At 37.4% G+C, this 24,848-nt stretch overlaps 1 protein-coding gene and 1 long non-coding RNA gene across 5 annotated transcripts in view; one reads left to right on the plus strand and one right to left on the minus strand.

Annotated features, from left to right (window-relative positions):
* Window positions 1–24,848, minus strand: part of ABCA12 (ATP binding cassette subfamily A member 12) — a 157,599-nt gene that overhangs the window by 96,058 nt on the left and 36,693 nt on the right. The window contains exons 1-3 of one of the 2 annotated variants that reach the window (XM_077155039.1): window positions 15,966–16,135; window positions 10,557–10,710; window positions 1,054–1,145 (exon numbers count right to left, since the gene is read on the minus strand). In XM_077155039.1, the coding sequence (XP_077011154.1) occupies window positions 1,054–1,145; window positions 10,557–10,710; window positions 15,966–15,996 (277 nt within the window). In that variant the 5' untranslated portion in view covers window positions 15,997–16,135. Of the gene's footprint in view, window positions 1–1,053; window positions 1,146–10,556; window positions 10,711–15,965; window positions 16,136–24,848 lie in introns of those variants that run through there. The other variant, XM_077155038.1, reaches the window with a different exon arrangement.
* Window positions 16,249–20,743, plus strand: LOC143676534 (uncharacterized). Of its 3 annotated transcripts, XR_013172149.1 has the most exons (4): window positions 16,249–16,400; window positions 16,792–16,961; window positions 18,233–18,323; window positions 20,175–20,743. It is a non-coding gene; the product is annotated as an uncharacterized LOC143676534 (long non-coding RNA). The 3 variants fall into 3 exon arrangements; XR_013172150.1 differs by lacking the exon at window positions 16,792–16,961; XR_013172151.1 differs by lacking the exon at window positions 16,792–16,961 and having other exon boundaries at window positions 16,272–16,305.

The raw sequence follows: 24,848 nt of genomic DNA on the forward strand, positions 1-24,848 counted from the left end.
GGCTTTAACCTACTCAGCCAAACAACCACAGATCATTCACAAAAGAGTGTTAACTCCTGAAAACCACTCACTACAATATTCCACTACATCGGCACAGGACTTTTTTCATTTGACCCCACAACTTGGAGTGGGAAGTTATTTAATATGATAGAATCTTAAGTATACCATGGCATTTTAAAAGATATCCTTTTTGTGTGTGTGTGCCACATACACCAATTCACCAATCACATTCTAACATATCCTAGTAGGTAAGCTCCATGAAAACAGGAATCTTCGTTTTGTTCTCTAATATATCCCCAGCACTTGAACAGTGCTAGATGATAGTAGGCACCCCATAAATATTTGTTGAATGAATGCAAAAGAGTCCTGCTGTTTCAAGATGTTTATCTCAATTTGTAGCTCCAAATCAATGTTTATCAAGACTACCTGCATCAGAATCACTTTGGCATAAAAATTAAGGGCACATGTTTTAAAGGAGCTCTTTAGGAGGGTCTTCTGCACACTGAAGTTTTAGTTACAAGCCTGGATTGGGAAACAAGTACAGGATCCCACTGAATGATTATGATATTGAGTTTTGAATGGGAGAGAGAAGAGGATAGCAAAATGGGTACTGGCCTGTCAGTCCTTCCAGTCCCCACAGATCCAGCACTTACCTTTTGGGGCTTCAAATCCTCATCCATATAGTGGAAAGTTTGAACAAAGTTTGGAGATTCTTTCCAATAATTTTTTTTACTGGTCTTTCTAATGATCCCACTACCATCTAATTGGAGACAACTAAAGAGTTCCTAGTTAGTTCTGCGAAAGGGTGCAATCCTCAACATCATTCTATTCCAATGTAGATTTCTTGCACTTATAGGGTCTTTTGGTTAAGAACTTAATTTGTAGTTATTCCTGAGAATTTTGGAGAATTTGTACCACCACACTTGGCAAACATTTCGATCACTTAGGGATGTTCTAGACATTAGGTATTTATATGAAAATTTTAAACTACAAACTTTTAAAGTAATAGATATATACTGGCTGTTCTAAACTTTACAGAGGAGAAGCGCTTACCTGGTGATGTGTGCCTTCTTTCTGGAACTTCAGTGCTCTGGAGTGATAAATTGCTGTCCTTCTCCAGATTGGATGGCTTTCTCAGAATCTCACTGGATAAGAAAAACCAAGAATGCTATAACTTCATCCACATGAATTTCAGTTAGTTATGCAAGCTATTGCATGGCAGATTCCAGCGCTCTCCTAGGGCTTTCAGAATTTTAATCTACGTTCTAGGATTTTAGAACTCACCTATTCACACACTGATGAATACATAGGGTCTACTCCAAAGCAAATTTTTATTCAGTGAAAAAGCTTAGCCTGAGGTTAAAATACTTGTTTTTATCTTTTAGAAAGGAAATTATTTTTGAAAGACTTTAGAACTAAATATTGAAAGGATTCATGGTGATATTTTTTTTCTTTTAAAAAGATGACAGATCCCAAGTAGATGAGAGTCCATAGATATTTTGGAGACTGAAATAAAGATTTGCTCATTTTTCAACATTAAAAGAAAAACAAATTTTCTATATTAAATTATAAATGGCATTTTGAAGAGTGTTGAGAATACTTTCAAAATAGAGTCAAGGAAGAAGTAAAGAACAAACATTTATTGAGTCTGTACCCAGATTTTCAATTGTACTGAATGTACAGTTCAGTACAGGAACCCTGTGCAATGTGATCCCACCAGCTTTTAGAAGAAAACATTATTTGACCTTTCAAAATCTAGAACCCATTTTTTTAAAAAGTTCACTTCCTGTTTAGTTCATTGTTGCTAAAATAGAAGTGGTCATATGTTTCTTGAAAAATGGATCTACCTGAAAGTAAGTGTCTAATATACATGTTTTAGAAGGAAAATCAGTCAATGTCTGGATGTGAATATTTCTCAGAATTCCTAAAAGTTTGTGAATTTTGTATAGTGATTTATAAAAGAGCTTAATTAAAGTACATAAAAAATGGAAATAGATACTAGTGGGAAGGCAATAAGTTCTGCTTACTACTGTGGTTAAATGTGACTTCTCTCTTTAAAAACAAGATCTGGATCTTGTTTTTTATTATTGGAGAAAATATAGAGTTTTTTTGGTGTGTTCTTTTAATAAAAATAATAAGGAGAGGTAATATTTGTTTTCATTCTCTGGTGTTTTTCCTATATTCTTCATAAAATATACTGGTTGCTTCCAAAGTTCTGCATTTCTAATGTATATTTGAATTATTCATGATCATGACTATATTCCTTTAAATCTTTTACATTCCTTATGCTGACTATTTGGATGGGAAAACTGTTCAGATAAAAATAAAATCTGACCTAAACCTTTTCCCTCCTCTCAGACAGAAGTTTTAGAAAGTTTGAGAAAGCCAGTTTCATTTTTATTTTTCTCAATACATTTTTAGTTCAGCTTGAAATACCACAAGGAAGACTACTGAATATCAACACATTTTGGAAATAAAGGGGGGAACTGGCTTCATAAAAATTTGAAGAAATAGGGACAAAGACTAAAACCAGAGGGAGAAAGACCAGATTAAAGTGAGCAAAGATGGAGTGAGAGAAAACAGAGACTGAATAACAAATGGGAGTAGGAGAGAAAGAAAAGGAAGATGAGGCAGTAGGGAACTAAGTAAGTATGTGCTTGGAGAAGCAAAAGTTGCATCTGTTCTGCAGAGGCCACCTTGCCCATCTTCTCACATACAGATGAAAGGCCTAAAGCCACCCAGTAAACATTCTTTATAAACCAAAAAGAGATAAATTCTTTATCGTCCTAGTTTTAGTGACTTAGCAAGCAGGTCTGAGTTTACACAACAGTGAAATGGAGGTCTTGGTCAAAGAACTTTGGAAGCCTCCTTTCCATCAGGGCTTTTCCTTGTCCATGAAGTTCCCATTTCTTTGGCCAGGAAGTGTCCTTTGTTACATGATTACCTACACATTCTATGTTATGAAAGTGGGGGCCCATTTCCTTTTTTTTTTTTTCTTTTTTTGGTATACTATATGGCAGGGTTACATTTCATTATTTTTCCATGTGAGTATCCAATTATTGCCACGCCATTTGTCAAATTTTTGTTTGTTTTCCTTGTTTGTTAGTTTTGTTTTTAGGAAGTGCATGGGCCAGGAATCGAACCCGGGTCTCCCACATGGCAAGTGAGAATTCTACCACTGAACTACGCTTGCACCCCACCCATCTCCTATTTTTTTGGCCCATCTCCTTTGACATGGCCTCCACATCCCATTCTGCAAGGGTCAGGGCTCTGGTCATCATGAGCACTTTCCTACTTCTCCACCTGAAAGTTTTTCCCCAATCAATTTTATTTTGCACTTGCAAAGTGTGGTGCAGTGACATGTGTCCATACTCCCATTATACAACCAAAGTGCCTTCTTTAAACTCTTAGAATAAAAAAATAAAGTAAATGTACAACAGAGAGCATTGTAGATAAACAGGTGAATTGAAGCTAAAGTTTGAAATAAAGTTTACTTCCTCCCAGCAAAGTAGTTAATTCTATTTACTCCCTATTAAATTACTAAAGGACAGCCTTGATAAGGCACCCTGTCTTACTGGGTTAATGATTTCCTCTAAACGTTCTAATGAAAATGATCACATTTATAAATGAAGCACTATATGCTTTTGTAGCTGTGGGTGAGAAATCTTCCCATTATTTCACACAATTCAAACACTTTGCACTTGCTTATTTTGTGCCATATGTTATGTGAATTATGCTTGGGTGTGTTTTCCATCACTTCTCCCTTCCACTGTGACATCTTTGGGACCAGAAACCATATCTCATTCATCTATATATTCCCAACACCTAACACAGCACTGAACCATAAGACCTGATGGCTGATAAATCAAAAGAGAAGATAAGGCAGAAACATTCGGCTACTGGATCATTCTGCAAATTAGAAATAATTACACATACCATGCCAGGTTGCCGTGAGTATTATATGAGATGGTTGTATCAAGTGCCTGTTTCATCCCGGCATAGTAGGCACTAGCCAATATTAGCTCTTTGTCAAAGTACCTGTTAACCAAGATGGCAGAAGCACACAACCTTCACCATAAATATGGAGCTGTAGCCCCATACTTATGCTTCCATGCAGAAGTAATCCCCCCAGAATGCTAGAACCTTCAAGAACTCTTGACACCAAATGGATGCACCCCCAATTTTATAGATCTGGAAACTGATGCATTGGTTGATGAGGTGGGATAAGGCAATACCTTACCCAGGGTTTTGTAACCCCCTCTTTATTTTATGGATTTATTTAATTTCTTTATGTGTTTACTTATAAGGGGAATATTTTGTTTGTAGCAGTGGTCAATTTTTCCCGTCTTAGACTGTAAGATTCTTGGGAAAAGTCTACAATGCACTGTAGTGGCAGATGGTAGGGCATTTAGCATGCCACAAACATTGAATACTTGATAATAAAAGATATCACAAAAAGCAACTGATAGCTGAGAAAAAATCTTTTTCCAAATGGTCTTGATCTGCTCATCATTGTAACACACATGATCTGCAAATGCCTTGTAGGAGGGAGCACCCAAGGATGGTATCACAGACTCAAAGTTATAACCTAACACTATAGCCAATATTCATTAATTCATTCCTCCACCCACATTTATTAAATCCCTACTCTCTGCCATTTTGGGGATAAACTCACAGCAAAGGTGAACAATAAATATAATGGGGAAGTCAAATAAGAAAAACAGGGATGGTGAGATGTAAATAATGAGAGTTAAGATAAGGACATGCAGAGAGGACTAAGAAAACACAGAAGGGGGCCCCTAAATAAGAGTTATCATTTGTGTTTCTTATGTAGTATATGCCTTAAAATCACAAGCTTAGTTTAAAGCTCTTATCACTTTAAAGTCTTTTCCTTCATCTTTTCATCAGACCAATGGTTCTCAATGGGGGAAATTTTGCTGCCAGGGGACATTTGACAATGTCTGAAGATGTCTTTTGCTGTCATAATTGGAGAGAGTTGCTACTGGCATCTGGAGGGTAAAAGTCAGGTTGCTGCTACACAACTAAAAATGCACAGAATAACATCTCTCAGCTAAGTAGTTTCATCAGTTGTGCCTAGATTAAGAAGCCCTGCTCATTTGCATTCCCATGAGTTGGTTGGTTGAGTTGATTGTCCAGGACCAACTCAAGAGACTTAAAAGTCTTATTCAGAAACTCCAAATAGTTCTGTAGAAGTCTCAGAGAATCCATCCCACACTGGATCCCTTAGGAGGTATCTTAAAGCATTATGCAAAGCTTAGATGTCACTGGAATTCAGCATTTGGGCCTACCTGATTCTGAAATTTCAGCTCTCAGGATAAGCCGAGAAAGCCTAAATCAAATCACCAATGGTCCATAGCATCATTTAACTGACTCATATTGGGCCCAACTGCAGGTAGAGTACCATGGAGACAGCTAAGGGTTCTGTCTTAGGGACACTTATATAGCTTTCTATTTTGGAGTGGAATTCAATACGGGAAATATCTTGGATTTAAGAATTCCATCTTGCTGGGAGAAAAACAAGGCTCAGAGTAGATCTTGCTTCTTCTCAGACATATCTACCAACAGTTACATTTTGGAAATGTCACATTTATAGATATCATCATAACAGGAGAAGTTATATGTTGGGTGTCATTTCCTGTGAGCAGGAAAGACTACCTGTGTAGGTGGTATCAATGTGTGCCCTGGTACATTCTGTCTATAAAAGGAATTTCCACCAGGAAAGAGACATATGGTAAATCTTGGAAAGAAAATTCTGACAATTCTTTTTTTTGTCTCTAACCTTTAAACATTTTTCCCTTTACCCTAGAATTATAATTATACGGTTTTGTAGACACCTGGCAAGATGTGAGATATCCTCTAGGCTAGGTCTGAACTCAGCTCCAGATGACATTCATTATTGACTTTTTTTTATATGCTGTATGGCGAGGTCACATTTCATTCTTTTTCCATGTGAGCATCCTGTTATTGCAGCACCATTTGTTGAATTTTTTTGTTTGGTTTTCGCTTGTTTGTCTTGCTTGTTTTCTGGAATGTGCATGGACTGGGAATTGAACCTGGGTTTCCTGCATGGAAGCCAAGAATTCTACCACTGACCTACCCTTGACCCCCTCACTATTGACTTTTACCTACAAATAAGGATGCTGCAATGGCCATTGACATGCCTTCAGTGGTTTATTTAATGCAGTCTGTCCTTCCTGGCAAGCCCCTTGGGGAAAATTATTCATATTACAATTTTAATTGTTTTCATTATTTTCTTGTATTTCATCCTGACCTTCATTCCTCAGGGGTCTTCCATGCTTCAGGGTAATCCCTGCCTGCTGATGTTCAACACATCTCTCTCTTCTATCCCATTTTTCCAGGTTTTCACTGGATGACTCACTTACCAATTCAACAATTTGTATCAACTAAGATGTTAAGATTTAGAAATGCCTTAATATGTTGCCCTGCCCAAGGGTTTTGTTTGCTTGTTTGTTTTCTTAGGTGGTACTTTGGAGATATAATATATGCCTGAACTACATTTCTAAAAGTATGATTTAAAGGCACTAAGATGGGTAGATGAGTAAATGTTTTAGGGGTATGTGTGTGTCAGGGACATGTAGATGACACTGTATAGACTGTGTTCTACCCAACCTTAAAACAGCGAGATTAATTTGGCAACACTGCAAGGAAGTTCATAATTTCTCAATCAATAGCAAAGCTAACTGCATATTCCTGTAAGCCGTCTACACAAACACTTCTATCTATATCTCTCTTTCTGTGGTTCTTATTCTTTGGATTATCTCAAATATACCTTTCTCTTGTCTGGTAGCCACTACGCTATCTGCCCCTTATAACTTCACACTTAAAGGCCTCTGGGAGAACTCTCCTGCCATCTTCCCACCCGAACCGATCTGCACTTCAATAATACAACCAACAGTAAACTCCAAAGTTCTCAGGGTGAAACCGTGTCTTATGGTGTCTGTGTAACTATCAACATCTGTGGTCTATTATTCAGGGCACAGTAAAACCCAAACAAATAGCCATCACATTTTCCATATTACATAGTAATTTATCTGTTTACCTGTCTCTCTGTCTCTCCCACTAGATCACAAGTTTGCACAAGGCATGGAATGCCCTTATTTACCTTATCGATCTCTGTAAATATAAAGACTTGCATGTCTCCAGCTATTGAAAACATTCAGTACATTCTTAATGAACTAACGGTTTTGTTTGTATGGTAGTTCAGACATTCTCCCACTTTGTTCTTTGAAAAATGAGATTTTAACCATTCTTTTTACACCAATTCTACCTAAATGATTAATAAATGGTTATAAATTACTTTGAAATAAGTACAATATGAGACCTATACATCCTATCTCATTTTTATAAGTCAAGTGATCACAAATACATTTTCTACTTCCACCTACCTTGCGTTCCCAATAAATCTTTAGGTCATTTTCTAAGCTCAGCCATATTTTTCAATACTGAACAAAAGCCTTGGTATTTAAAAATTATCCCTGAATAAAATGTTTCCCTGTGTTTCCAGTTCTGCAGGAGCCATGCAACAGGAGCAGAGGGTCATGGATGAGTGTCAATAAGACACTCTGTGGAGGCAGCTACGCCATAGGACCTGCAGGAATGCTGAATTGCCTCTCCATATAATGACCCTGTAAACTCTGGGGGGTGATCTTCCCCATTTGCCAATCCTGTGAACAATGACAGAGCCAGCAGCTCCCGCTGTCCTGGTGTATTCACGGAGGCAGTGCAGGAAAGAGGGACAACAAGGGTGAGTCCTGAGATGTCAGATCATCCATTGTGCAAACGAGCTAGAAAACCATAAATGTAACCTTTTCTTTTTCCAAGCAGCTAATTAGAGTTGATGGTGAAGACTATATTGTATTTGTTTGAAAGTAGCTCATCTTTAAGCAAATGCCTAGAAGAATGGATTTAATACCAGAAGGCTGATGCCAAGGCAAAAAAAAGCATCAAAACACTTGCCTGGCCAGCAAGTAGCCACTGCAGTGTAATCATGTCTTCCATGTTTATTTTAATACATGTAAAATAAACATGTGTTAAAATAAACATGGGGGCCTCTTCTGATGATGCCAAAGGTGGTATTTCTTTCTTTACTTACAAAAGAATGAAGAGAAACTGTTTTGTTTCTCAATGAAACTATGCTGGTGTATCTTCATTAACCAAAGAGAAACAATTTGGAGGACGTTGATTCAGTAACCATGCCCCTAGTTTCATTGCATGGCTATATAAAGCATAAAAGTTAATAGCATAGTGGGAAATATCATTAATGAACTTTTATTATCATACATAATTTTCTAAATTAAGCTCCAATTACTTGATGGTTTAGAGAAAATACTGAGTATGTGGGAAGGTTAATCTAGACAAATTACCTGGAGGTTAAAATAAGACTAAGAAAAACAGACATGATCAAATGTCTAGAGAATAATTAACAGGCAATAAAATAAACCTGGCCTTTAATCCTAGGTTCCTAAACCAACTCAATGTCTCATCTCGGGTAAATCTATCAGCTTGATTCCCTATTATATTAAGCAGATATAATTAACATCTTGGTTTACAAAATGTTCACCTCAAATGTAACTTCATCAAGATTTACCTAATTAGCCCAGCTGAAAGCTCTCTTCCTACTTTAAATATGGAGGATGCCTTGTTTTCTTTCAGCATTTTTCTGGTACCCTACATTGTACCACCTCCTGTCATCCCTACTGATTTAGATATTTTCCCAATTTTGCTAGGCCATAAGCACAGATCATACCTAATTCATCAATCTCTAGGTCTGGGACCCTCAACATTTGTTGAATGACTGAGAATGCCATGCTCCAACCTTGCCTCTACACTGATTGATCACGTGACAGGGCAGAAGGCTGTAGTTAGCTTTGGGTCTCCTTACAGAGATATTCAACCAGTGCTACTTAAGATAATGGTTGTACATGCCTAAAAAAATAGATGTTATTTCTTAAAGAACATGGATCATACGTCATGTCATTTCCCTGATTAAAACTTTCCAGACGCTTCTCACTATACTACAAATAAAACACAGATCCCTTGCCTAGTCTTACGCAATCAATTCTGCGTTCTCTTTCTTCTGTGTTCTTTTTCAACATATTCCCTGCCATTTTCATCATCCCATTATTCCAGCCACATTAGCTGACTTTCTGTTCGGCTAAGCGGTCAGGTCTGTTTCCACTCCAGGAACATGAGAGTACGCCATTCTCTGCCTGCATTCTCTCCTCTAGATACTCACATTCTGGTGCTGGTTTCTTCGTGTGTTTGGTGATCTCTCCACCCTGTCAAAAATTTGCTCCAATTCCTGCCTTTCCATTCCTATCCCTTAACCTGCTTTATTTTCTTGCTAGCACACTTATCATCAGTAATTATGTGATTTATTTATTTGATTATTCATTTATTGCTTGTTCTTCGATTAGACTGCAAATAACAAAATTTGTCTTATCACCGCTGTATTGCACTATCTGAATGGTACCTTGCACATAAAAGTTTCTCACTCATTATTTCTTGAATAAATTAATAATAAATTAATTATTAATTTTTAAGCATCATGCCGAATAATTTATTGAAACAACAAAAGCACCACAAATTGGCAACCCAACAATTACGTGTGTCCCATGTGGCTTCCCATTACATATTTCTATATTATACCAAAGAGTTTGCAGTTCCTTTCTAATCATAGTTGATGACCAAACATCAAAATGAAGATGTTAAAGAAAATTTGTGCTACATGCCAAGGATTTCAATATCAAAATTTGTGAACCAAATATAACTGCTTATAGATAAATATAATTTTTTTCCTGGGATACATTTTTAAAATTAATCTCTAACAGAATTATCTCGCGGCTGAGTCAAGATTGCAAGATTGTTTTCAAGTCTGTAGACAGGAAGGCTGCTGGGGGTCTCTTTAGATTTAGAATTCCAGGAATAAAAATTGAGGTTGTAAATGTTCTAGATTTCCAAATTCTAATTCTTCAGCTACCTCCTACACCATAAAATAGGACAAACATTAATTTCATTAAAGAGTTGCTATTCCATTATGTATATTGTCAACTTTATTACACTGAATTTCTAGCCCCTTATTTCCTTATTTGTACTTTCTGGTTATTATATCTGGAAGTACTGCATAGAATAATATAAATGTGTAACTCTTCCAGGAGGTGAGAACCCGAATATTGCACTGAAACTTAGGCCTGTGAATGAGTCTCAGGGGTATGTGTTGCTGACTATTTGGGGTAGGATAGAGAATCTTTGAGGGAAGTCAAGGAGTATTGGATGGCCACCCAACTGAAAGAGCAAAATTTGAGTAATTCACCCAAAGAAAAATGTGCTGAATTCCACATAAACATGGCAATCCCAACTAGTACCCACTTTGTTCATTTGCATTTATATCCACCACATTTGCAAGCAAAGAAAGTAAAGTTGTATATCTAACCTAGGATGGTTTCCCAGTTATCTCACAGGGAAACAAGATCCAATCACTCAAAACAACTGGACACATTTGGGAAATGCCCTACCTGTTTTTCAACAGTATGTCATCACTTCCTTTCCTACGAAGCAGGTCTTGTGGCCCATAGGGTGTATCTTTGCATTTAGAGTCTGTGTCACAGAGTAGGGTTTGCAGAAATGGGAAGAAGCCAGTACTTGGAAGGTTTCGAGGTGCAAGGTAACCTGGAATTAAAAAACAACAACAACAGTAATTACAATTGCTATGATACATTTGCCCTGGGAAAGAAAAGAAGTGCAATAACTCTGTTTTGTGAAATTACCTTATGGATTTTTATTGCCTGGGTCCTTCAAACTAACCCTACCTCTACAACTAGCATTCATCACAGAGTCAGAAAAAGCTTGGAGGGTCTTTTATTTGAATTGATTTTTCTGGATTTGCTAGCAAATACCAAAAGACTTAAAAATACCTGTTACCCCATCAATTCCTCTTCCTGAGATTTAGTCTAAGGAAATACATACAAAGTCCCTATAAAGAAGTTTAGGAGAGCATTTTGAAAATAATCATTATACTCAAATGATTTAAATACAATGTGGCAATAAAATTGCTGTCAATATTCATTAATACGGAAAAATGTTTATCTACTTTTTAAAAAAATATATTTTTTATTGAAATATCTTCATGCACCACATACAGTATATCCATAGTTTACAATCAGTGGCTCACAATATCATCACATAGTTGTGTATTCATCATCATGATCGTTTTTAGAATATTTGTATCACTCCAAAACAAGAAAGAAAAAGAAAAAAGAAAAAGCACATACATCCCATGCCCTTTACCCTTTCCTCTCATTGACCGCTAGTATTTCAATCTACTCAAATATTTTTACTCCTTATTCCCTCCCCATTATTCATTTATTTTTTTTTCCTTATTTTTTTACTCATCTGTCCATATCCTGGATAAAAGGAGCATCAGACACAAGGTTTTCACAATCACATAGTCACATTGTAAAAGCTATATAGTTACACAGTTGTCTTCAAGAATCAAGGCTACTGGAACACAGCTCAACAGTTATAGGTATTCCCTCCCAGCCACTCCAAAGCACCATAAACTAAAAAGAGATGTCTATATAATGCATAAGAATAACCTCCAGGATAACCTCTTGACTCCATTTGAAATCTCTCAGCCACTGAAACTTTATTTTGTCTCATTTTTCTCTTCCCCCTTTTGGTCAAGAAGGCTTTCTCAATTTCATGATGCTAGGTTCTGGCTCAGCCAGGGAGCTCTGTCCCACGCTGCCAGGGAAATTTACACCCCTCGGAGTCATGTCCCACGTAGCGGGGAGGGCAGTGAGTTCACCTGCTGAGTTGACTTAGAGTGAGAGGCCACATCTGAGCAACAAAAGAAGTTCCCTGGGGATGACTCTTAGGCATAATTATAAGTAGGCTTAGCTTCTCTTTTGCAGAAATGTTTCATAGGGGCAAACCCCAAGATTGAGGGCTCAACCTGTTGAATTGCTCATACCCACTGCTTGTGAGAATATCAGGAATTCCCCAGATGGGGAAGTTGAATATTTCCTTCTTTCTCTCCGTCCCCAAGGGGACTTTGCAAATACTTTTTTAATTCTCTGCCTAGGTAGTATATTTCATGATTTTTATTTAATTTTTTTAATGTATAAATGTTTGTTTTTTATGTATAAATGTATAAATCTTTGCTTTAAATCAAAAAGTTTATTAATGCAGCCAATCTTCTTAATACTGGGAAATATTTTTGATCTCCTCAAAATTTAGCACATTAGCTCAATTAGCTCAATCTTATACACACCATATTTTTATCCTATTTAAAGCCAATAATTGATAGTGTGACTGAATATCCAGATTTTCCCAATAAAGTCAAAGAAAAGAAGAACTGTACCATAAAGTTTGTTGTAACTTTATCATTTGCTTTATAAAATGTGATGATGGCATATACAGGAGTGAAGACAATAGGGGAGCACTGAAATACAAATCTTTTCACCATTAGATTTGGTATAAAAACACTAGTTCCATCCCTTTGGGAGAATCTGGAGATAATGATCTTTTAAAAAATGGCAATTTTAGAAACAATGAGAGAATTACCATACAGAAGACAAGACTTTAGGTTCCCCATGAATCTGTAAATCGGTTAAGAAGAGTGTCAGTTCAAGCCTGTTTTCATTTTAAAGAGAAAAAATTAAAAAGTGGTAAGAACAAAATGGATAAGTATGCATTAATATATAAGCACAGGAAATAAAAAGAAATTTGATAAAAGTAATTTAAATTACAGATCTGTGTAAAGAAAATCAACTGGAAATAAAAGGAATGGGATGATAAGAAATTTGGATAAAAGAAAAGTAGAGAAGAAGAAAAAAGAGAGAGAGAAAGATTGGAAGATGATATGTTATCAGCTTTGAAAATGAAGGATGGGGCCAAAACCCAAGAAATGCAGGTAGCCTCTAGAATCTAGAAAAGTCAAGAAACAGCTTCTCCTCTAGAGCCTCCAGAAGGGACACAACCTTGCCAACACCCTGATTTTAGCCCCCTGAGAATGATTTTGGACCTCCGACCTGCAGAACTGTAAGATAATACATTTGAATTGTGTTGTCCCAGAAAGTCTGTGGCAATTTACTATAGCAACTACAAGAAATTAGCACAGAAATTAATATGAATATGAATGAAATTTTGAAAACTCAGAAGTTGTAGGGAACTTAAACCCACCAAATTATTCACTGCCACCTTCTAAGCAGCACCTCTTCCTGATACTAGAGGACTAGTGCTTCTCCTACCTTTAAATCCAAATCCAAATCCCAATAAGCAATAATTACCTTCCTTGCTTTCATTGTAATGCAATTCCTCGAATAATCCAGAGTAATCAAATTGCCCATTAACTTTTCCCATCGTCCTTCTAAAACAATATTCTTCCACAGTGAACTGTACACAGCAAGATCTTTACAATTCTGTAGTGGGATTTCACCACTAATGGAACCCATCCTGTTACATGATCCCAACTGCAGCTGCTCATTTGGGATGTGGGTTGCAACTGGGATGATTTTGATTCCATCTCAAAAGCATGCCGTGGCTTATTTGAATGGGAGGCAGAGAGAAGAGCCACAGAAACAGATGACCCCACCTTTAGCAAAAGCCCTCTTCTCCAGGCCACTTATCAGTGTGAGGGCACAGCCAGTCATTGTCAAAAACAACTGAAGCTCAAGAGAAGCCACATTGCAAAATGAAGAGAGGGAAAAGAGGAGAAAATGCCGTAGGAATAAGAGCTGGGAAGAGGTGGCCCTTCATACCCAATATTACCTTTCCTGGCATCAGTCACAATTTGCAAATTATTTCAGAGGACTTTGAAAGAATTACAATACACTGACAACATTCTTTGAAGTGATTAACTATAGATATACCCTCTTTATAGGAGAATTCATCCTAAGATGTCTTTTAAAACAGACCCCCATGGTATTGAATGTACAGGTAGACCTTGCTTAGCACAGTTCTGTGATGGCAGACATATGATTTATTGACATGGGACTGTGAAAATGAGGACTTGGTTCACAAATGCACAAGTTTTAGTTAGCACCATACAATGTAAAGCAATGACTACCTGTGCTATGATTTTACCATCACCTTTTAACAACAAGAGTAACAATGATTTATTAAGGACCTACCTAGGTCCTATGCTAGCCATGTAACATGCATTTATATCCTTCACCCTTCCTTGACAATCACAATATAATTTCCCATACACATCAATTTTTCACCAAATCTGGAAATCCTCTAAAACTTACTAATGAGAATTAAATAGAATTAAAATGTAATGAAGCCTCTTTGTTAAAAAAGTTATGGATGTTTCAAAATTTTTGCCATGTCAGTTACGTGTGCAAGGAAGTTTTACTGAGGGCAATGGTGGAATCCAACTAACAAACCCCTTAATGTTCTGCTAATTCTTTTTTTTTTTTTTTGCATGGGCAGGCACTGGGAATCGAACCTGGGTCTCTAAAATGGCAGGCAAGAACTCGCCATTGAGCCACTGTTGGCCAGAGGTTACTAATTTTAACTTGAACTCATTCTATTCTGAAGATGTCACTGACACTTTCTAGTTGCAAAATTATGCTTCCATTTATATTCCCAAATGCTATGCTAATGGAAAAAGAGAAATATTTCTCTATCTTTCATTAAACTAGCAGGCAGCATGCATGGAGCACCCAAAACCGAAGCTAATAATCAGTTTCACATGTTCACAGCCAGAACATGGAGTTAAGGCGACATGTAGAGGCAGATGATAACTGCAAACCACAGCACCAGATGCAAGGGGGAAAGAAAAGCATATCTCAAAGTCTTGGGATGAAATGGTCAGGCACTGATTCCCAAAGGCCTCACACCCAGGACAAAAGTCATGTCCATCTCCAGGAAAAAAAGCTGTTGATGAACCTGCCAATTTCACGGGCCACTGCCACAAGAGGGAGTCAAGCTCAGGAAGAGATTCAGCATATCTGGGAGCAGGATGAGATACTCAGAAAAATCTCAAGCTACGTAAGACTTACTTTCTCAGGGGCTCCAGGGACCTAGGGCTCAGAACAGTCATTCTCATGAAATAGTGTCATGGTCACAGTACAAAACTAGCACTGACGCATCCCAATGCTTCCTAGAGTTGAATCAAAACAAACTATAAAGCACTTCTAGGACCAAATCACTGATGTCTAAGCATTCCACTAAATCAAATTCATTTTTCATCGTATTAAGAATGAAACTAGCATTATAAAAAGATTCTGTTCATATATTTAAAAAATATATATATGCTTCGTAAACAATTGTGATATTAGTCAATACATCAATATTTACCTAATATTTGTGTAATACAACATGAAAGGCACTGCAGTGATTCTCAAAGTGATTGATCCCTGGATCAACAGAAATGCAAATTCTTGGATCTCAGCCCAGACCTGCTAAACCAGAAACTCTGGGGATGGAGTTTAGAGATCTGTGTTTTAGCAAGCTCTCGGGTAATTCCGATGCATGCTAAAGTTTAAGAACCACTGGATTAGACCACAAACACTTTCCAAAGGGACCATGGTTCGTGGGCCGTACATCTCTTTTACAGACAATGCATATACGAATGGGTCTGATTGTATTCCAATAAAACTTTATTTACAAAAGCGGGCAGTAGGCTGGATTTGGGTTGAGGGCTGTAGTTTGCTGATTTCTGGGAGAATAAGCTTTCTTATACCTGTGCCTCTCCCTCTCCTGACTTCTGTGATTTTTGTTTTTATTTTCTTTCCCATCCTACTTTTGCTTTTCCCTCATCTTTTCTAATATATACAGTATCCCTTTTCCTGTTTCTCAACATGTTCTTCTTTCCTTCGACTCACTACCTTCTTTTAACACTCAATTTACAATTATTTTCTCTCCTCCTTCTGCTGATCTCCCTTCACCCTTCTGGCCCCCTTCTCTTTACTCACTGATGCAGCTGAATATCTGTCTTGCACCCATCTTCCCTTACTCCTTTACTTTTTTCAACCCTACAGAAGGACTATTACTCATTTCTACAGTAGATTCCGGAGTACCTTGGTCCTTGGTACTATCTAGAGGAAGCTATTTGCGACTTATTGTATTATGGAAGAAAGAAATGTCACAATCTTTTCAGTGATGAAGCTGCTTCCATTTGACATCATTGGGCTCAGGAAACATTCCAGTAGCCTTGGTGACATTTGTAGATATTATAGTAATAGTAGAATTGAAGAATTTCCTCTGTGTTTCTTTTCTCAAGCAGGTCGAAACCTAATCTAGGTGGTGTTCCAGGTGAAAGAGATTTGGTGTTTACCCCAGTGAAGATATGAATGAAAAATCTTGGAAGGAAAATTCTGGCTTTTAAAAAATAGAGTATTATTCATTTGGTACATTTCATTTTTCTTAACTTTTTAGATACAGGGTCACAATGTCTCTCTAACTGTCAAGCCATTATATCATATAAAACAAATTCTCCTCATTAAATATTATGAAAAGAATTTAGCACCATGACAAGAGTATGAATTGAGACAAGTAGATATCATGCAGATAAATACTAATATGAATTTTTAAAATATGGGAAAGGGAATGAATTTCAGAAGTATATTTGTAATGATTTATTAATGTATTTTTACTCTCTATGTAGTTTTTGAGCAAATTGTTTTCAATTAGACTATTAAAGACATCATTAAAATTGTAAACAACAGAAACCCAGCCTTTCAAATCATTTCATAACATTATATCAAGAACCCTCAGGACCATCCCTGTTTTCCTTTGCAGGAACCTTCTATTTGCAGGATCAGACGTTCCTTGAGAGTAGGTGTCCTGTTCCCCCTATGTCCCTCCAGTGAAAATCAAATAGACTAGTCCTTCCTGAATTCCAGTCCATCTGCAAAAGAGAATCTCTACTTATATGGCCTGGAGTGACCTTAGCATACAGTTAAAAATTGGTATGACTTTGAACCTTCACATAGACTCTCTAACTCAATAAAGGTGCAATTTTTGAGAGACTGGATAAAGAATTAGCTATGTGGAAGAAATAAGAAAAACCTTATTTATAATTCTTAGCACGTTGCAAGCAATCATTAAATGTATAAATAAATGAACCCCTGAGGGTCACAGGAAGACTGCATGATTTAGAACACTAATATAATATACATCTTTATCTTAATTATTTGCAGAGCAAAGTTTCAAATTTTGTCCCAAGAGTATATTAAATTCAATACATAATCTAATATATTTGCATGGGTAACAGTCTATTGCATTACATTCCTATGCCTTATAAAAATGGGCAAATTGATATTGATTAAGAAAACAAATAACATTTATTCTGTATAGTTGTGGACTCTTTAAGTTGTGGTTTCTCTGAAAATCTGATACACACTGACATCCATACTATCAACTGTCTGAAGTTACCATCCACAAAGTGAATCCATCTATTCAGCATATTTATTGAATTGGTTCTCTCATTCATCCATTAAAAAAAAAAATTGGTCTTAATATTTTAGAGATATGATTCAGTATTATTGTTGTGTGAGAGAGAATACCCATGTACTAGAGAGAAGCACGTGAGAGAAAATCTGATTTTCAAGCTAATCACACAATCATTAAATGAGATGCATATGGGAAAAGTCATTTGTTTTCCAGACCGGTCAGAAACATTACATATATATAAAATATATCTGAAAATACATGATAAAACAGTGGTTTAAAAATGCTTCAAAGATTTTGAAGGATTTTCACATACATCATTTTATATGAGCCCCTGACAATTCCGTAGGATACGCAGGACAAATGGTAAACCTACCTTGCAGATAACCTCAGAGAGGTCAGGCAATTTACTCGAAGCCACATGAACAATAAAATGCCAGACCTGCGTCTAGTACTACATGATAAATGACAATAATGGAAGCAACAGTTTATTCAGCTAAGTTTCTGTCTCTTAGAGTGAACAGAATGAGAATTTGAAGAACAGGTACCACTTCTGGTTTTGCTGTTGATTAGCGAATCACCTGGGGCAAATTCACCTCTCTATGTCTCTATTTCCACATCTACCAAATTGAGGATAATAGGCCTTGCCGCCTCAAAGGGCAGGGGAAGATTAATTAGATAAAGCTTGTGTAAAGTACTATTAACATTGATGATGAAAGGTCCCATAGAACCATGAGTTACTATTGTTCATTGGTTCACTGTTGCATCACTTCTCTTATTTACCACTCAGTGGCCAAGGCTTTGCTGCTCTACCTGGTCCCATCTCTGTGTCTTGAACCAATGAATGCTTAGGAGTATTGCACGATGTGTTTCTGTCCCTGGTAAGTCATAATCTGTACCTGCATTAACTGGTATAATTTGCAATTACTGAGTGCCCAGTGGGTGTGGTGCCATGATACATTCTTTCTGGTTCTCCCCAGGCAGTCTTGCTTTGTAGTACAGGTGAATTCCAAGTTCAAAGGTCGACTACAGCTTGCCATGAGCTGAAGGTGAGGCAAGACGTCTCAGTCTTAAAGCAATGCATAAGGAGGTTTATGGCATCTGCATATGTTTAATGGCTTCAGCCATGGAGAACAAGAAGAAACCTTGGGTCACTCGGGATAGTGCCCTGCATGCTGGAACCGTTTCCCCATCCCCCATGTCCTTCAGAGTACCATAGCCAGACAGGCTTTGAAAGATGCCAAAAGTGTCCCTATCAAAAAAATTCTGGGACTCTGGCTATGAAACTACAGGCAAGAGGCAGTGGCTAAAGATCCCTGGCTTATTGCTAATATTATTCTCTATGATAAGGGGATGAGGCCACCTGGAGTCAGGACCCTGCTGTCACTCTTAGATATTAGCTCTTTGACACAAAAGTACCATCAACTGATGGGCAGCCTAAAGGGTCCCATAGCCCCACCAAATTATGTGCCCAGAACAAAGCATGCAACCCTCCTGGGTGAATATTAAAGGGGCCCTACTGGGTGATGGGTTGCAAAGACCTGAGCCCTAATCTATTTAAACCCTTTTTTTTTTTTGGCATGGGCAGGCTCGGGGAATCAAACCCGGATCTCCGGCATGGCGGCAAAAATTCTGCCACTGTGCCACCGTTACACCACCCTAAATTGTGTTTTCCTCTTCTTTTTTTTCTAATATATTTAAATTTTAAACAAAATGGTTTGACTTAAGATTCAGGAGACATAGCAGTAACATGCTCATGCCGTATAATAAATTACCTTGTGGACTGGACTCAGAAATTCAAAACTAAGCATCTCATTAATACTATTCAAAATATCCTAACTTGGCAAGGAATGTTGAGTTTTGACTCATCTTAGGTAAGTAAGGCCATTAGATGGGCCTAACAGTCATCAACATTTTACTTTTCTGAAGCTTTTCTTTCATAAACAATGATTCACAATGGTATATTTTTAATCTCCTTGATATGGCCATTGGCAAACAGGATCTTGGTAATTACTTTTTGTTCCTTCTAAATGTAAATTGAAGTTGAAAGAAAAATGAACCCTTGATCCTCATTTCATCGTAGGACACGTTCTCTATAAAACTTAGCCTCCTAAGTCTCCTCAGACGTAACCCATCAAAAAACTGCCCTTTGGCCTCTAGGCAGGGCTAAGATATTAAGCAGATACATACTGGTGTGACTGCTGGTTTGTAATACCAAAAGGCCTGCCTGCTGGTGGGTTGAGAGCACTGACCTGACCCTATCAGCTATGGTACCCTCATCCCCACAGATCCAGCAATGCTGGTTAGCATCTAGCAAAGGGAAGGGGAGACTCTAGGACCCCTTTCCAAGACCACTGCATCTGGTCGGATTTGAGAAGATAAGGCTGCACCAATTGCACTAATTGTTAACTGCTTTGCATATCACGCAGGCACCCAGCCCACAGAGAGAATGAATTCAAGAATTAATTCCTCTCCCAAGGTTTCCAGTGTGACATTGGGGAGGAGGAGATAGGAGATATGGGGAGCACAGAGATTTCCTTATCTGGAGCCAAATGAGTTTAGGAAACAGCATGACCTATCCTATTTTCTGGGAAAGCCAGAATAAATTTGCACATTAAAGACTCTGAGAAGTTTTTCAGTAAAAAAGCTGAATAATTTTGGTTAATTACACATTTCCACACAGATTTGACCAGAGAACATTTTTTTCCCCTTGTTCTCCTTTTGTTTTTAAGGTGGCACTGTAAAGTATCCTGAGAACTAATATTCCATGGGGCACACTCCGGGCCAGTGCCTCAACCTGTGATCTCACATAGTCACAACTGAAGAGAGACGTGGAGCCAGAAGGAGCCCCTCCTGCCTCCCTCCCCCAGAGAACTTCAGACATAAGAAAAGATCTTGGCTTCCAGTCTTAACGTAGTCAAACCCACTCACAAACTGTCACCTCATTAACTCATGCAAGTTAGTAACTCATCAAGGGCCTCAGCATTTGTGTATTACTCTTTTCAGGAGCCCTTCAGCAAAGCCTGTCCAAGACGTTGCTTAGAGAAGGCAATTTCATTCCAGAAGGATTTTGAGGCGGCTTACAAAAGCACATGTTCTATAATAGGATACAATAAGGTAATGAGAAAATCAGAACAAAAACAAACAGAGGCAGCATAAAATGAAGCCAGTGTAAGAATACTGTGCCAAAGGGCTGTGTGCTTTTAGAAGTTGGCTGCAAATTTGCATCTAAATGTCTTCAGCAACCAAAGGAAGTAATGTAACATGGTTCTTTACCCAGTTCACAATGACCATAAAATAAAATAACAAAAATTAAAATAAACAATGTATTTGGGGTGACATAGCTTTCCCTCTACCAAGAGAAACTCAGTACCTAACAAGCAACAAGTGTTTTACTTCAACAGACTTGCCACTGCCCATCCCCAGCCACCCACCCCCCACTCTCCACACAGGAGCATCCATGAAAGTGGCTCACCATCCCCAGTGATCGATGCTCAGTGAGGGGCCTGAAGTCTTCCTCTCCACAGGGCAAAGAGTGTGGAAAAGTTGAGATGCTGTTCTCCCTTCCCCACTTAGATAAAGGGGTCACTGCCAAGTTGGGGCACCACTATCATGGTAATGGTGAAAAGATACTGAACAAGATCATGAAAATTGTGCAAAGTCATTCTGGGCTTAGAAAAATCTCCTCTTCAGCTTCCCAAAGGTTTGCCTTTCTGGTAATCTAGGCTTAAGTCAGCTGGTGCCCAGAGTTACATATTGGCAATAAATTCCAGGTATTACTATAGGGAATGAAGTACCAGACAGAAGCAAATGTTAAAAAGCATCATTCTAATACTAGCTTTGCAAATGACTTATTATGCAATCATTGCCCTCTACCTTGAGTCAATTTCCCCAGTTATGCAAGGAAAAAAAAATCTGTACCACCCATCCATCATAAATCTGACAAGTCAAAAAATCTCCTGTAAAAGGAGAAGAGTTAGCATGCTGAACTATCAAGCACTTAATATAAAATGAAAATTACATTTGAAAATTAAAATGTGGTCTCAGTAACCCATTAAGAGTAATGATATGGGGAAAAGACTTGCAGTAATTTACCCCTATGGAGGTTTGTTACTAACAACTAATTTTTCATTTGGGAATCTGACTCAGTTAGTCACAGAAAATTTTAGGTGCCATGGTTGTAAAAAGAAAAGCCAATGAAATGTATCACTAGCATCCTTGTATAGAAAAAAATAGGTCCCCTAAAGACAAAAGCTTAGTAATTTCATTAAGTCAACAGATGGTCTATTCACTGGAGACTCTCAGACTCTGCTTCCAGGTCCCATCACTCCTCCACAGCCTGAGCCATATTTAGGTGTTTGGTATTCATTTTCCATCTATCTACAAATGAGATGTGTGACAACCTGCCAGTGGAAAATGTATGTCGCGACCTTTTCCTTCAAGCAGTACTGCTGGCATGTAGCAGCCCCGTCTTTTTGTCAGACTTGACTTTTCTCCTTAACCAAAGATTCCTTTACCAAGACTTCTGCCAATTGGAAAGAGACAATTTATGTGACCTGCGACTTGCTTTGTAACCCACGAAATCTCGCTAGCTTTCTCCCTCTCTGCAGAACCACTTGTCATCAAAACCCTTGTCTCATTAGGGGGGGGGAAATGCAGAGAAAAAATTTTCAAGGACATTTTTCCTAAGTTGCAGTCAAAATTAACCAACTAAAACAGTTCACATAGCAATTGGTATTTCCTGTTTTTACTAAGAAACAGGTTTTTTTTTTCTGAAAAGATAATGCTTTGGAAAAATACAATTAAAACCAAGAGACTCCATTTCCCACAAAAGCTAAAAAAAAAAAAGTCTACCACCACCAAGTGTTGGAAAGGATATGGAGCAAAGGGGTCTCTCATCCTTTGCTGGGGAAAAAGTAAATTGGTGAAACCGCTGTGGAAAGCAATTGCCACATTTAATGAAGTTTAAAATCTGCATAACTCTATGCATACATCCTAGAGAAACATGCACATGTGCACAGGAAACATAAAAGAATATACATCACAGTATTACTGGTAATAAATTAAAAAGACCTAAACACTTATCAAAAGGACCATGAATAAGCAGACAGCGGTATAACTAAGCATCGAGTGCGCAGTCAAAATGAATAAACTGAGTGAATCAATGGCGATAGAGCTACAAAAGTGCAATGATAAGTAAAACATAACATTGAATCCAAAATGCATGTTGCAAAAGGATGTTAGAGTACGATACTATTTATATAAAAAACAGTTTCATGTTGTCAGATACATAAAGATGTTATAGTAAAAATATAATAAACTCCTGGGAATGTTATACACTGAATTAATGATAATGATTTCCTCTCAGAAAAAAAGGAGAGAGGCAAAAAGGCAAGGAGAGACATGACATCTGGGAGGATTACACATGGGGCTTGATGTTTCCTAATGTTTGCTTTCTTTTCAGCAAAAACAAAAATCTGAAGCAAATATGGCACAAAAATGCTAGGGTTTGATAAAGCTGGTAATAGATACATGAGGGTTTGTTTTATTTTTATGCTTGCCACCTGTTTTGAAATATTTCACATTTTTCTTTAATGATGATATATTAGAATTGCATTAGAGCTTGGCAGGAAGGTTTTACTTACTGAAGTATCAGAAAAAGCTCATTATAAGGCAATCTTATTATAAGCCAGTTCAAGGATAGTTTTAAAACAATGTTCTATGGGATGACAATTTTCATCCAGCTTTTGCAAGTTTTTTTGGTAACTCATTGACCTTGGTTTTTATTTATTTATTTATTTTAGCCAACATTCCACCTTGCCTGTTTATTACGACAGTAGCCTGAGAGGCACAGTTAATTCAGAGTTCATTAAATGCACAAAGCCAAACTATTCCATTATATATTACCTCCATCTTCTCTTGATTAAGCATCATTTGCTATTGTGCCTACCCATTACCAAGCTTAATTAAGTCCTAGAAGAGTTTCTTAAAATCCTCCAAACTCACTGTTGCTAGCAAATATGCACCTTTCATTTACATTGCTTCTGAATTATTAGTAAATATGTTTTAAAAATTATTTCTAGGTTTTTAACAGTCATTTCACTGGTTAATACTGAATTCCACATTTTTCCATCTTACCTTATTTGCTTTTCTCAACTGGTTTTAAGAACTGTCCAGAGATTTGACCTTTTTTCAACTATTAGTCAGACCTCAATTTTTGTGATGGAAACTTTGTTTAGAGTCTTGTGGAAAGAATCACTAAAAAAGTGACAGCCATTGGGCTTTACAAACTACAAATACTTAGTTCTTTCAAGAAATTTCAGCAAGTTAAAAAAAAAAGCACAACTTATTTTTATTAAAACTATATAATAAGTGAGTCGCATGGGCAGTCATTTCTTTTTCTTACTCAAAGAAAAATGTGCTCATAATTAATGTGACTTCCTGGGATCTCCCTCCTTACATTTTAAAAAACAGGTTAGCCATTAGCTGGCTGGTAGTTCTTAAAGATAATCTCATAATTAATGATAAATGATACAGCTATATTAGTACTTCAGTTTTCATTCGGTAGTTTTATTCAGATTAAAAAAAAAAAAAAAGCAATAGCCAGGAAAAGCAAAGCCATTTCATTCTCTCAGATCCCTACAGCTTTTATTGGCAAACTCAGGTCATCTATTTCCTCCATTGTGTAGAAAAGAGTAACACAGGACAGAGTTTAGCCTTTGTCCTCTTTGCCTCATTGAGCGAATACTGACTGATCTAATAGATTTGTGACATTTTACTACATGGATGCTATCGCTACTAAGCCCATAGAATTCTGGCTACTCATTTAGATTGTGAACAATGTTGACTTTAAATCCCCTGATAATTATAAAAGTCCCAGTTCTTACACAGTCCCAGGTAATAAACGCATCCTTTGTTATCCTTTCTTGGGTAGATTTTGTTCAAATTTGTGTGTTGATACAAAGAATGCAGCTTCATTACTCAATCATTCATTTATTTCTTCATCCAATCCACAGACAGCAATTGAAAACCTTTTAGATGCATAACAGAGATTCTATATACAGATTGGGGAACTGTAACTGTACCTACCCTTCAGGAGACAGGGAGACAGGAAAAATGCAGGGCTCAACATGCAGCAAAACAAACCCACCTCTCCCTGCCCTTACTTTGGATCATTAATGCCTAGGAATTACATCTAAATGACAGAGTAACCTGCAGGCTTCTAGCCTTCTTTGCCTATTAGGGAACTGAGTTTACAGGATTACACTTCTCTAAGGCAACAATGCAATTAAGCCCTACCATAGGCCCAATAGTTAAAATAAACTGAGATGTGAATAGATGTGAACTAGGTGAGTAGCAGAGCATATTTTGCTTCTTCCTTCTTGTCCCTTTTTACACATATTCAG

This window comes from Tamandua tetradactyla, chromosome 3 (assembly GCF_023851605.1).
Source record: "Tamandua tetradactyla isolate mTamTet1 chromosome 3, mTamTet1.pri, whole genome shotgun sequence".
Classification (NCBI taxonomy): domain Eukaryota; kingdom Metazoa; phylum Chordata; class Mammalia; order Pilosa; family Myrmecophagidae; genus Tamandua; species Tamandua tetradactyla.